Here is a 13147-nt window from a genome sequence, read left to right as displayed (position 1 = left end):
TAAGTGGAGGGCACACCTGTGAGAGATTATTTGCTTAATCTGAAGTAGAAAGATTTGCTTCTAATCTGGATCTTCGAGGTGGGAAGATGCACCTTTAATCCAGATCTTTTTGAGGTAGGAAAAGCACCCTTCTGCTGGAATCCTATATAAGGACATGAAGGAAGGAAGCTCCACTCTTTGCCCGCTTGCTCTAGCCTTGCTGGAAGGTCCAGTCCTTCCCTGACATTAGAGCCAACTTCTTCGGAATCCTACCGCCTACTGAAGACCAGCTGAGACATCCAGCCCTGTGGACTGAAGAACTACTGGATTCTTGGACTTTCTATTCATAGCCAGCCATTGCAGGATTAGCTGGACCACACCCTGTGAATCATCCTGATAAATCCTTTTTATATAATGGGGATCGTTATATATAAATATATATCACATATGTTCATTCTATAAGTTCTGTTACTCTAGAAAGCCCTGGCTAATACATTGAGTGCATCAAAGGAGAAAAAGTGGCAGGGTGACCTCTGACCCTGAGCGGAGAGGATAGCCAAGCCCTACCCCACTGTGGGTTGCTGGGGTTGCTCCGTCCTCCTGTCAGGGTGAAAACTCAAGTCTAGATGTAACGTTGTGCACAGGGAAGGCTGGGAGAGCGCTTACAGGTCAGCGCTTCAATGAGACGGACCCGGACCCGGAAAGGCTGGACGACTTTCTCCAAGACACAGAGACACAAGTAGCTTTTACTTCCAACTCTCCACACACCCTCTCTTCACTTCCAGATCTCAGAGAAACCCGGCTCAATCAAAGTGGACTCTCAGGCCAGTTCTACCGTGCTCAGCCGACGCTTGCCATCCCCACCGCCTCAATTGTCCCTACCTTTCACCAGGGGGAAGAAGCAGTCCATTTCCACGCTGCTTCTCGAGTGTGAGATGCACAAGGTGCTGCTGGGGACCAGGCCTTCCTGTGGGGGGCTCCGCTCTGTGGTGCGGACCAGACACCAGCCGGGTCTCTCACTGGGTCGTTCCAACAGCTCCACAGTCTGCCCCACCTGGATGCTCAGCTCACTGCTGTGGGCCGCGCTGAAGTCCTGGAGGACCACGGTCAGCTCACATCCACCTGAGAGCTTTGGTGGTGGCGGTAGAGGGGTAGAGTGTGAGGAGTGTGTGTGTGTGTGTGTGTGTGTGTGTGTGTGTGTGTGTGCGAGCAAGAGGGAAGAAGGCAAAGAATGGGTGAGTGCAGAGGGGAGGAGAAAGAAGGAGGAAGGATGGGAGAGGGTGGAAAATGTTAGGAACAAACAGGAAGGAAAAAGAAAAGAAGAAGAAAGGTAATTAGTGTTATTGGCCACTCAGACCATAGCTGCTCTGGAGCCTGGCCAGAGCCAGGGTTTTCATTCAATTTCCGGCCTTCTTAGAGTCTCTTCTATTGCTTCTTTGCCAAACTTTCTGCCAACTGTGCCTTCCAGCCCCTTCCCTGTGTGCCCTGTTCTCCCTTCCATACCCTGTCCTGGTCCCCACCGATACCCCTCAGACACAGATGTGCTGGTGTTTGTTTCTAACACTCTCACTGGACTCTAGGTGATGTCTGGGAATAACTCAAGACATAATCTCTTTTTATTCTAACCCACAGAACATCCTTCATCTCTACCCCGCCCTGGAGCCATAATCCTAAAACAGGCTATGATAACACAAGAAAGAATGGGGCTTTGCTCATAGGCATCTGCCTGGCCCCCGGGGACCAGGCAGTGGGATGAGCCGAGAGATGAGGAGCCATGCCTTATTTAGGAGCAAACAGTACTGTACTCTATGCTTAAGTGACCTACATTTCCCTAGTGCAAGGGTGGGGGTGCAGGAGCATAGAACAGGGGAGAAGCCCTGGGGGGCAGGAACAGGCCTTTCTAGCTGCACCCTGAGGTGGCTCACTCTTCACCGAGGAGTTTGTATGCCTTCCCCCCTTACCATGGCCTCACATCCGTGAGGAACACTTAGTTTTGTATCATGCTCACAGAATGGAGCACAGAGCCACAGGTTGGGAGTAGTATCTGTATTGAGAGTCCTCGAGAAAGGCAGGCAACAGAAGGGATGAGGCAAGAGGCCCAGCCTGTCAGCCTGCTGCCCTCCAAGGTTCAATCTAATGTCCATTTAGAGGGAATTCTCATATCACCTCTGGAGAATTCAGCTTTAGTCTGTGAAGCTCTGATCAAGGGATTTGAACCGTCTGCAGCGGCAGCCATACCAACATGGCCATCCAGGCAGCGGCACACCCATCCAGTTCATATTTGTTCCAGGGGACACTTCTGCTGGAGGGAGGGTAGGTATGATCAGAAGATTGGGGGATTAACCGTCTGGACAGAGCAAAGCCTTAGCTACTAAAGGGATTTGAACGTCAGAACATTGGGACTGAGCAGATGGCTCAGTGGGTAGGGTGCTTGCTACGCAACATGGGGACTTGAGGCTGGGTGCCCAGCATCCACAGAAGAAGCCAGCTAAGGTGATGCATTCCTGTAATCCTAGAGCTAAGAGGCAGAGACAAGAGGATGCTGTGGGCCTTGCTGAATAGCCACGCTAGTTAACTGGGTAACTGAAGTCCAGTCAGAGGCCGTGTCTCAGAAAATAAGGTGAAGACAGCTGACACTGACCTTTGACCTCCAGACATCATGTGTGGATGGGGCATTCTCTCTTATATTGCACACACACATACACACACACACACACACAAGAGACACAGACACACAGACACACGTATGCACACACACGTATGCACATACACACACAGACACACACAGACACATACACAGACACATACACAGACACACACAAAGAGACACGCCACACACACATGCGGACACACACAAACACACAGACAGGCACACACACACACAAACACACAGACAGACAGACAGACAGACAGACAGACACACACTCTCACACACTCTCACATACACAGAGTCATCAGACCAAGGCTGGCTGGCAGTTGGCATCACATCACCACTGTCTAAAGAGCAGAGATGCTGTGTTGAACACATCCCACGGGTGGGCAAGGCACTGCCACCAGCCCAGACCAGGAGGGAAACCTGTAGGGCAGAGGTGGACAGGGAAAGAGACAGGAAATCATGGTCGCTGGTCATCTTCTCTACCTAACTTCCTTGGCCTCAACAAATGAGCACATAGCCTCTTCCCTCACTTCCCTGGTGTTCTCTTCCTAGAGATGGTCAGTGAAGGTTTCGCGGGAGGAAATAGCTCACATCAGGGTCTGAAAGTACACACAGGAGCCATCCCCTGGCTCAGATGCCTGTACGTGTAAGCCCAGGGATGCCCAGACCTTAGGCTATGAATGGGAGCTCATGAGATGCAGACTCCTGGGCCGTGCCTCCCTTGACCAAGCCCCAACCATGAATTATAACTGAGTAGGCTGGGGCTAGGAATCCAAAGGTGTGTGTTTTCACAGGGTCATCCTCCCGCTGAGATTATGAAAAGTAGGTTTCTGGAACACCAAGGAACAATTGCTGGAGGGTTTTCTACCTGACACCGTGCTGAACTTGAACCCAGACCTCCAGTATGAATCCCACGTACCTTACGACTTTGCAACATGGGGCACACTTATTTTGGGGGATGTGCCCATACTTGGCAGTAGCGAGGCACTGACCTAGGCCCCTAATTTGGGGGCAGCCAATAGTGATCCTATCCTGCTAGATTTTAGAATTCTCTATGGAAAGTGTTCACCTCTGTCCTCTATATCATGCAAGCACAGTTACAGCCCGATAACTGATTCCTTCTCTCAGATGGACTCTTTACAGAGCCTTGTCTAGATGACAAGGGAAACTCTTGTATTCTGAAGAGTTTCTATGGCTGAGCCTCAGTGGAGAGGCTTCTCGTTTATTCCTGGGGCCATATACACATATGTGGGAGACGAACCTTGCAGGCTTTAAACTGTACAACTAATCCAGGGGAGAGCTGTAAGCCCTTTTGCAGGCTGTCAAGGCACAGCAGAGAAACTCAAGGCTAGGGCTGCAAATAGCTGGTAGTTTACAATTTTCTAGGGCAAGTTACAAGCTCTATTGGGTAGGGGGGAAGGGTAGGATTTCCAAAGGGGAGGAGGGGACACAGAGCCTGGGTCTGTGTCTACAGCTCAAGATCCCAAACCAGGATTCGATGCCTGAAGAAAAGCGCCACTAGGTGGCGATGTTGTTCCCAAAGACTTCCCGGCTTCCACAATCAGGATAGTGGGAGGGAGGCTCAAGACTCCGTGTCTTCATAGCACACACCTAACTGTAGCCCAGCAAAGACAACCATTATGGCTCAAATGTCCATGCACACCTCGCCTCGATGGCTAGATCAGAAAGATTTACCATACCAGGTCTCAACCTATGGCAAGAACAGAAATGCAGGGTCTGCAGGAGATTGGGCTGGGAGAATTGCATAAGCCATACTGGGCAGAGCTGACCCTTAAATAGTGTGACCCAGCTCACACCTGAGCAGCACTGTGTAGGAATCCAGTCAGGAGCAGAGCGGACGAGAGATCTTGGCACACCCACAGTCCTTACACATGATCCACTCATGATTTCTTGACCGTGAGACTCACACCCGATGGAAGTTACTCTCAAGAGCGCATGACTCTTTAACCAAGGAAACCAACTACTCCTCGCCAGGGCTGCCATATTTCTTAGGCATGTTTGTGTGTGCATGATGTATGTGGAGGCCAGAGGACGACACAGTGAGGTTGGTCCTCTCCTTCCACCTTCTGGGGTCTGGAGTCAGCTTCCTGTGGCAGTACGTTTATCTGCTGAGCATATCCCCACCCTGACACTTTCCCTGTCCAGACTGCTTTCCTGTCTCTGACTGGATTGGTCTTGTGCATCAGCAGGTTTCCCTTAAGGAGGCCCAGGGAGCCTCAGGTTCCTGGAGTTTCTTCTTTCTGTCAGTAGGATTGGGGTGTGGCTCTCCACTACACACTCTCCTTGCTGCTTCACCTCCTGGCTCTCCATTGCCAACCCCCATCTCATCTGGAAAGTTCTCACACACTCTCTCTCTTTTTTCTTTCCTTTTTTCTTTTAAATTGGGTATTTCTTATTTACATTTCAAATGTTATTCCCTTTCCCAGTTTCCTGTCCATAAGCTCCTTAGCCCCTCTCCCTCCCCTTATATAAGGGTGTTCCCCTTCCCCCTGCCCCAATCCCCTACTGGGGGTCCAACCTTGGCAGGACCAAGGGCTTCTCCTTCCATTGGTGCCCAGCAAGGACATCCTTTGCTACATGTGCAGCTGGAGCCATGGGTCAGTCCATGTGTAGTCTTTAGGTAATGGTTTGATGCTTCAATCCTTCTTAAAAAGGGGAGCAAAAATATCCATAGGAGGGGCTAGGGAGGCAAAGTTTAGAGCAGAGACTGAAGGAACGGCCATTCAGAGCCTGCCCAACATGTGGCCCATACATATACAGCCACCAAAACTAGATAAGATGGATGAAGCTAAGAGGTGCAGGCTGATAGGAACCGGGTATAGTTCTCTCTCCTGAGAGACAAAGCCAGAGCATGTCAAATACAGAGGCGAACGCTAGCAGCAAACCACTGAACTGAGAATGGGACCCACATTGGAGGAATTAGAGAAAGGACTGAAGGAGCTGAAGGGGCTTGCAACCCCATAAGAACAACAATGCCAACCAACCAGAGCTTCCGGGGACTAAACCACTACCCAAAGTTCTCACTCTCTTAACGAAATCTCTGGTCTCAGGAGCATGAGTCAGCTTTATGTACGGTGTAGAAATTGTTGCAAGTAGCAAGCCCGTTTTAATCCTTTCCTTTCCCATAGCCTACACACACACACACACACACACACACACACACACACACACACACACACACACACACACACGTGAGTACACTGTCGCTTTCTTCAGACACACCAGAAGAGGGCACTGGATCTCATTACAGATGATTGTGAGCCACCATGTGGTTGCTGGGAATTGAACTCAGGACCTCTGGAAGAGCAGTTGGTGCTCTTAACCGCTGAGCCATCTCTCCAGCGCCCCCTCCCCACCCCAGCCTCTTAAGAACTATTTTAATGCTGTCGTTGGTCTTTACTCTGTGTTTCTTTGGTATTTGTTCTCTCGAGTCCCCTCTTAAGGGACGAAGTGAATGTCCCTTGTATTTGGCATTGTTTTCAGTTTTTCTGTTCAGAGATGATCCCTTAGTGTCTTTTGGTTTTTCTTTTCCTCTGACAGCTTTCTTTCCTTCGATGTGTCTGCTGCTGCACAGAGCTTGCCTTCTGCTTTTCTTCTCTTGACTCATTAACCACCGAGATGTAGACAGCCAGCCGCGAGAGTCACCCACTTCTTGCTTGCCCACCAGCTCTGTCTTTTGCTTACCTAACTGTTCCCATGGGTAGAGTCAGTCTAAACCCAGGCAGGCAGTGCCAAAGTAGGTAGCATGAATGCTGGGGTCCCCACCCCAATCCCTTCTCTAGTTCTTCTACGCAGATGTATTTTCCAGCTAGCTCTCCTTGTCAGTTCCCCGGACATTAGCTTAGACAGTGCTATCCCTGGCCAGTTGTGCCGGTCTCAGTGCTTACCCTTCCCCCTTTCCCGGCTCTGCACTCCTCTCCTCTGGGTACACTGTAACTCTCTCTTCTTCTGCAGTTAGTGGCCTCTCCACAGACATCACATGGAGTGTCAGCTTCCTCCTCTGATCCACAAAAGGGGCAAATCAGTCACAGGTTCCTCTCCTCAGACAATCTTGAGATGAAAAGCTCTGCTGAGCCAACCTTTTCTACCCACTGCAGTGTGAATGTGGACTCCCCTTTCTTCCTTGGCATGCTGTCGATCTCTCAAGATGGCCCACTGCTCTTTTTTGACTCTGTGAGGTGGGCTGGAGAGATGGATCAGAGGTTAAGAGCACTGACTGCTCTTCCAGAGGTCCTGCGTTCAATTCCCAGCAACCACATGGTGGCTCACAACCATCTGTAATGGGATCTGATGCCCTCTTCTGGTGTGTCTGAAGGACAGCTACAATGTATACAGTAAATAAATAAATCTCTAAAAAATGCTTTGACTCAGTGAGGTACACTTGGGTCCCCTCTCTCCACATTCTCTGTTGACATTTGGGGTGTTCAGAGAAGATGTCATCCTCCCCTCCCTCTTGCTTCCCACAGAAGTCTCTGCTGACTCCTTAGGCCTCAGGAAGTCCTAGCACTCTCTGGTCAAAACTGTGAGCTGTATCACAGTATGTATATCTTACTGTTGCTACAGATGCCTACTTTTTAGGTAAGCTCTATTCAGGAGTCTAAGGGAGGATGTGCTGGGGTCCGACAGGACCTTGGCATGAAGTCAGGTACGCTTTACTTACTCTTTCTTTTTTTCTAATCTCATGTCTTCATTTCTAGAATCTTCCCATTTCATTCCAGTTACCAGTGAGTCCTGGCTGGCCTCCCAGACCTCATTCTTGAACTTCCCAGAACTAGAGCCATCAGATGGCTGTGAGCTGCTGTGTGGATGCTGGGAATTGAACCTAGGTCCCCTGGAAGAGCAACCAGTGCTCTTAACCACTGAGCCACCTCTCCAGCCCCTCTGCTGTCTACCTGCATTTCTTCAGACTGGCAGCTGTGAATGCAGTTCCCATCTAGCCTTGCCCATATTTTTCCACTCTCTTCTTGCTGGACATCTCTGGCAAGTCCTGTCCCTGTGTTGATTATGGCTTCCTTGACCCTCTGCAGCCTGCCTGAGAGCTTTTTCCTTGCTGAGAAGCCCTGGCCTGGCCTTCTTTCCAGGACTTCTCCTCATACAGGGCCACTTTGGAGCCACCTCTGAAAGCCCATCTGCATAGAAGGGGTTGAGGAGGGACTGAGTGAGAGTGATGGGCACAAGTCATGAACGAGGGTATAAACCAAGAGTTTCCTAGTTCTAATTCTGTCATGGGAGTTTTGCTCAAGAGTGGTGTATAACTGCATAAAACAGGTTTGATTCTGAAAATGTAAGTTCAGTGCAAAGCTTTATAAAGTTAAAAAATAAAAAGAAAAATAAAAAGAAAGAAATGACCGCTTCGTTTAGTTCTACTTCTGCTTGCTTAGCATTTGGACGTAAAAGGAGCCTCTTCTTAACAAACAGTATGAATCTGGGCAGTGGGAGGAAGAGGCAGGCAGATCTCTGAGTTCAAGGACAGCCTGGTCTACACAGAGACCAGGACAGTCTGGTCTACACAGAGAAACCCTGTCTTGACAAACCAAATGAGCTGGATCACCCCAGGGAGCTCCGAGTACTATAGAACACAGTTGTTTCCAGATGGCTGTCAGTGGCACCAGGGAGCCAGGCAGTGCTCCGCTGTGCTTCCTACTGTCGTCATTTCAGAGCCACAGTGTCTCTGCTTCTATGTGTCCCCCAACTCCCTTATGGTTTAGAGCCCTCACAAGCTGTGTGGCCAGGGGCAAACAACTCAAATCTCTTTGTCTCAGTTTCTTCATCTGCAGAATGGAGATAACAACAGTAGAAGCTTTATGGGCTGTCTAGAAAATTAAATGTGACTCTAAGGATTAGAGAGATGGCTCAGCCGTTAAGAGCACTGACTGTTCTTCTTTGACTACTGAGATCAATTCCTAGCAACCACATGGTGGCTCACAGCCATCTGAAATGGGATCCGATGCCCTCTTCTGCTGTGTCTGAAGACTGCTATAGTGTACTCATACACATTAAATAAATAAATCTTTAAAAAATATTAATAAAAATATTCTCACTGAATTAAAAAAAAAGCAATCATAATTGTAAAACACCCTAGACAGTGTCGTTAGCGGTGTCAGCTCTTCTTTTCGGAGCTGGGGACCGAACCCAGGGCCTTGTGCTTGCTAGGCAAGCGCTCTACCACTGAGCTAAATCCCCAACCCGTGGTGTCAGCTCTTATACTCGCCTGAAATCAAGTTCTGGCCATTCGTGATGGCATATGCCTTTAATGCTAACACTGAGGAAGCAGAGTTCAAGGATAGCCTCATCTACATGAGTTTCAGGTCAGCAGGGCTACCTAGCAAGGCCCCATCTCAGAAAGAAAAAAAAAAAAGAATTCTGGGAGTAAACATTTCATTGTTCAAATTTGACAGAAACGACAGAAAAAAAAGATCAATCTTCATGGCATGGTGTTTGAGGCTAGACTGTGTTAACTGCACATTTTATATGCATAAATTTATTATATAAACGAGTCCTCTCTTTCCTGACTCACCGTCTACGGAAGGTGACCTGGACACATTTAAAAGGTCTCCACAGGAGCACATAGGGATTGGTAGGACTCAGGAGCCCTTTAGGGAAAGTGAAGCCTCTCTGGTCTCTTCATGTGCATTGTTGTCCCCGTGTGAAGATGTCCCCTTCTCCTAGGAGTTCTGTACTTGCACACTTAGCCTACAGTAAGTGAGGACGACCACTTCTGACTCCCCCACCAAGGACAGAGGATTGTGCACCCTCCTCTCCCCACTAACTTCCTTTCTCCGATTCTCCCACAGTGCTAGGCTGTTGTGAAACACACAAATTGATGTCTGCACAGGGTGATGGGGGAGGGGCGGAGCTGGCCTTAGAAAAGCGTGAGGTGGAGCACGCCTACTTGGCAAAGTTTCAAGGGCACTCAATCCCATCAGGCCCTGCCCAAAGGCTTTCTCCAAACTTCCTGCTAAGCCACCTGGATCCCACCAGCAGAGGGCAGAAGCATTTAGTTAGGCAATGCCTCTACCAGAAATGCCTCAAAGCAAGTCCCTTCCAGTGGCACATGTGTACATTTAGCCACCACTGAAGTAACATGCCAGTGCACTTCTGTGGCTCTGAGTGTGAAGATATGTACATCAGCAACCTTCTAAAAGAGTAACACAAACAGTATCCTTAAAACTAAAACGTAAGAGTTCAAGAGGAGAATGGGTAAGTCGTTATGATACATCCAGTGAGTGAATGATGAATTAAGCGGCCATTATATTATATATCTACTATTTATTTATTTATCTATTTATTTATTTTTGCTTTATGAATGTTGATTGGTGTTTTGCCTACATATATGTCTGTGTGAGGGTATTAGAGCCCATGGAATTGGAGTTATAGATGGTTGTGAGCCTTCATGTGGGTGCTGGGGATTAAACCCAGGTCCCCTTAACTGCTGAGCCATCTCTCCAGCTCCCTATTTTCATGTCAGGGTTTCTCTGTGTAGCTGTCCTGGAACTCGCTCTGTAGACCATGCTGCCCTTGAACTCACAGAGATCCTTCTCTCTCTGCCTCCCAGGTGCTGCGATCAAAGGCACGTGCTAGCACTGCCCAGCTCCAGCCATTAGATTTTTAAAAGTTTTAATTAAAAATGTGTTTTATTTTATGTGTATGAATGCTTTGCTTACATGTGTGCCTGTGTCATGTGCTTCTGGGTTACTAGAGTTATGGATGGTTGTGAACCACCTTGTAGGGGCTTAGAATTAAGCCTGGGTTTTCTGCAAGAACAATGAGTACTCTTAATTGGTGAGCCAGGTCTCAGCCAAAAGTAAATTCGGTGTTTTGTTCAAGAGACAGGGTGTTGCTGTGTAGCTCTGGCTGCTCTGGAATTTGCTATATAGACCAGGCTGGACTTGTACTCACAGAGATCTGCCTGACTCTGCCTCCTGAGTGCTGGTATTACAGGTATGTGCCACCACACTGGTCTCAGCCATCAGATACTTACAAAGCTTTGGAATAGCATCAAAACTGTGTATCTTATGTAAGTACAAACAAACCAAGAACAGTATATAAAGTTGCACAGACGGTTAAGGGACGAACATCATTATTCATAGGAGCTGATGAAAGTGTTAGCCTTGGCTTTGCAGAGCATAGCCCTGAGGTAATTTCCCATCTGCTTCCATTTTCTTCCAGTCCTGTCCAGTGTTTCTCACCTACCCATTAATTTTGAAACAAAAGTAACGATCGCATTAGTTTTGAAACAAAAGTAACGATAGCACGGGGAAACAAACCAACGAGTGTAACTAGGAGGAAAAACTGCAGCTACTCTAAGAAGGAATACTAGTTGTTGGGAAAAGGGGAGTGGGTGGGCAGGCCCCCCAGAAGCTTTGGGGGGCATGTAAGTATTATCATAGGCCTCCACAAGGTGGTTTCAGAATGCCGCTAAACCCAGGAGCTGTGATACCCGGAAATTCAGATGAGCTCTTCAGAAATGAAGTCATTTTACAATTTATTGCTGTGGTTTATCTTGAGTTGGTTATAATGTCAAGCAAATGGGAAAGGCAGCATTAGGCCTTAGGAATATTATCACACAGCTCTGGGATTTGCATGGTTGCCCAGGGAGATGCCAGGTCCAATGAAGAGTCTACAATTCGTGATGTGCTTACTCTGTGTGCTTCACTGGGTGATAGAAGGAGCTTTTTCATCTCGTTTTCTACAGGGCTTAAGGGGCTTCATGGCGTCGAAGGCCTCACGGACCACAAGGTAATTAATAGCTGGAAGAACATGGGAAGGGGAACTGGGAGGCCTCAGAACTGTACAGGGCTCGTTCTACATGACACAGCCTCTCTCCTTTTCCTTCTCCAGACCCGGATCCTCATTCTTAGGAGAAGAAGTTGGACTCAGGGCCCACTAGCTTCAGCATTCCCCGAGTAGACTGCTTCTGCATTCATGGTGGAAAGCAGTCCTGTTTAATCACCGTGAGCACTTTTCATTAATGCGCTGTATCATTCGCCACCTACACCTGCATCATCAAGTTGAGTCGGAGTCATCTGTGCTTAAATTTGTCCATGTCCCGAGTATAGAGCGATGCCTGGCATGAAGCGTATCCTGAATGAATATCTACTGAGCACACCTGTGAATGTGTCTCATGAATTGATGCCTGATATGTAGCAAAGCAGAGTGGCTACAATGCTGAGTGCTCCCACTGGCTGCAGTGCTGAGTGCTCCCGCTGGCTGCAGTGCTGAGTGCTCCCGCTGGCTGCAGTGCTGAGTGCTCCCACTGGCTGCAGTGCTGAGTGCTCCCGCTGGCTGCGGTGCTGAGTGCTCCCGCTGGCTGCAGTGCTGAGTGCTCCCACTGGCTGCAGTGCTGAGTGTTCCCGCTGGCTGTAGTGCTGAGTGCTCCCGCTGGCTGCAGTGGTGAGTGCTCCCACTGGCTGCAGTGGTGAGTGCTCCCACTGGCTGCAGTGGTGAGTGCTCCCACTGGCTGCAGTGGTGAGTGCTCCCGCTGGCTGTAGTGCTGAGTGCTCCCGCTGGCTGCAGTGGTGAGTGCTCCCACTGGCTGCAGTGGTGAGTGCTCCAGTTGGCTGCAGTGCTGAGTGCTCCCACTGGCTGCAGTGGTGAGTGCTACTGCTGGCTGCCTGTCTGTTTCCACCACTGTCTCCTTTGTCCTGAGACCCTTCTCCTTATAAATCATCTCACCTTTTCTGATTTGTCTATAACTCTGCTAACCTGTAAACTTGACAAAAATTACATAAGGGTGATTACCTATAAGAATAAAGAGAATAGGAGATCATAAAGGTGACCGTGTTTAAGAGAGGCCAACCTGTTTTCATCATGTTTTACTTTCTGAATGGCAGAAAGTATATACAATGGGACTATCTGACGTGGTAGAACAGAGAGGTGAAATACAGCTTCCTGCCAATCAGTTAGCTTTGCATAGCCCCTGACAGGCTTAGCAAGTAGAAGCACCAGGTGGCATTGTGTATGTGTGCATGTGTGGGTGTATGTGAGCATGAATACGTGTGGATATGAATACACATGGAGGTAAGGCAGGCGGATGGGTTAATAGTCTGTAGAGATCCTTAGACCTGCTTTCTATCTTGTTCACCTTGTTCTGGAAAGTTGAAATTCAATGCAGGTCTACATACAGAAGTGGAGAATGGCTACTACTGTTTTCCTCTCAGCTCCCAGAATACTAGCAGCCAAACAGACACATTTTGGATAGATCTGGCAATTGTTTATTGAAGAAGCCAGAGGACTTAGAGATATGCAAATACTGACATCGAGAGAGTCTCTACCAAAGCACATCACAACGACACCGCAGACAACAGTCCTGCTCCTTAGTACGAACCTGGTGTACCTCATGTACACGAACCCTCAGCTTCAGAGACGCCCAACAGAGGCTAAAACAGGCAAATATGGAGGACCTGGAACACACACGAAGCCACATATAAGCAGGACCCACTACAGCATGGTTCTTGCCTGGGAGAGTTAAAAGAGGGTATCGTGTCCATG

The 13147-nt window shown here is 48.6% G+C and overlaps 1 protein-coding gene across 28 annotated transcripts in view; it reads right to left on the bottom strand.

The window, feature by feature from the left end:
* Positions 1-13147, bottom strand: part of Kalrn (kalirin, RhoGEF kinase) — a 605866-nt gene that overhangs the window by 134379 nt on the left and 458340 nt on the right. For all 28 annotated transcript variants that reach the window (XM_039088642.2, XM_039088658.2, XM_039088640.2 and 25 more), the window contains 1 exon segment: positions 862-1108. In XM_039088642.2, the coding sequence (XP_038944570.1) occupies positions 862-1108 (247 nt within the window).

The sequence above is a fragment of the Rattus norvegicus genome, chromosome 11, assembly GCF_036323735.1.
Source record: "Rattus norvegicus strain BN/NHsdMcwi chromosome 11, GRCr8, whole genome shotgun sequence".
Taxonomy (NCBI): domain Eukaryota; kingdom Metazoa; phylum Chordata; class Mammalia; order Rodentia; family Muridae; genus Rattus; species Rattus norvegicus.
Note: the sequence above shows the minus strand (reverse complement) of the source record. Positions and strands in the feature narration are given on the sequence as shown.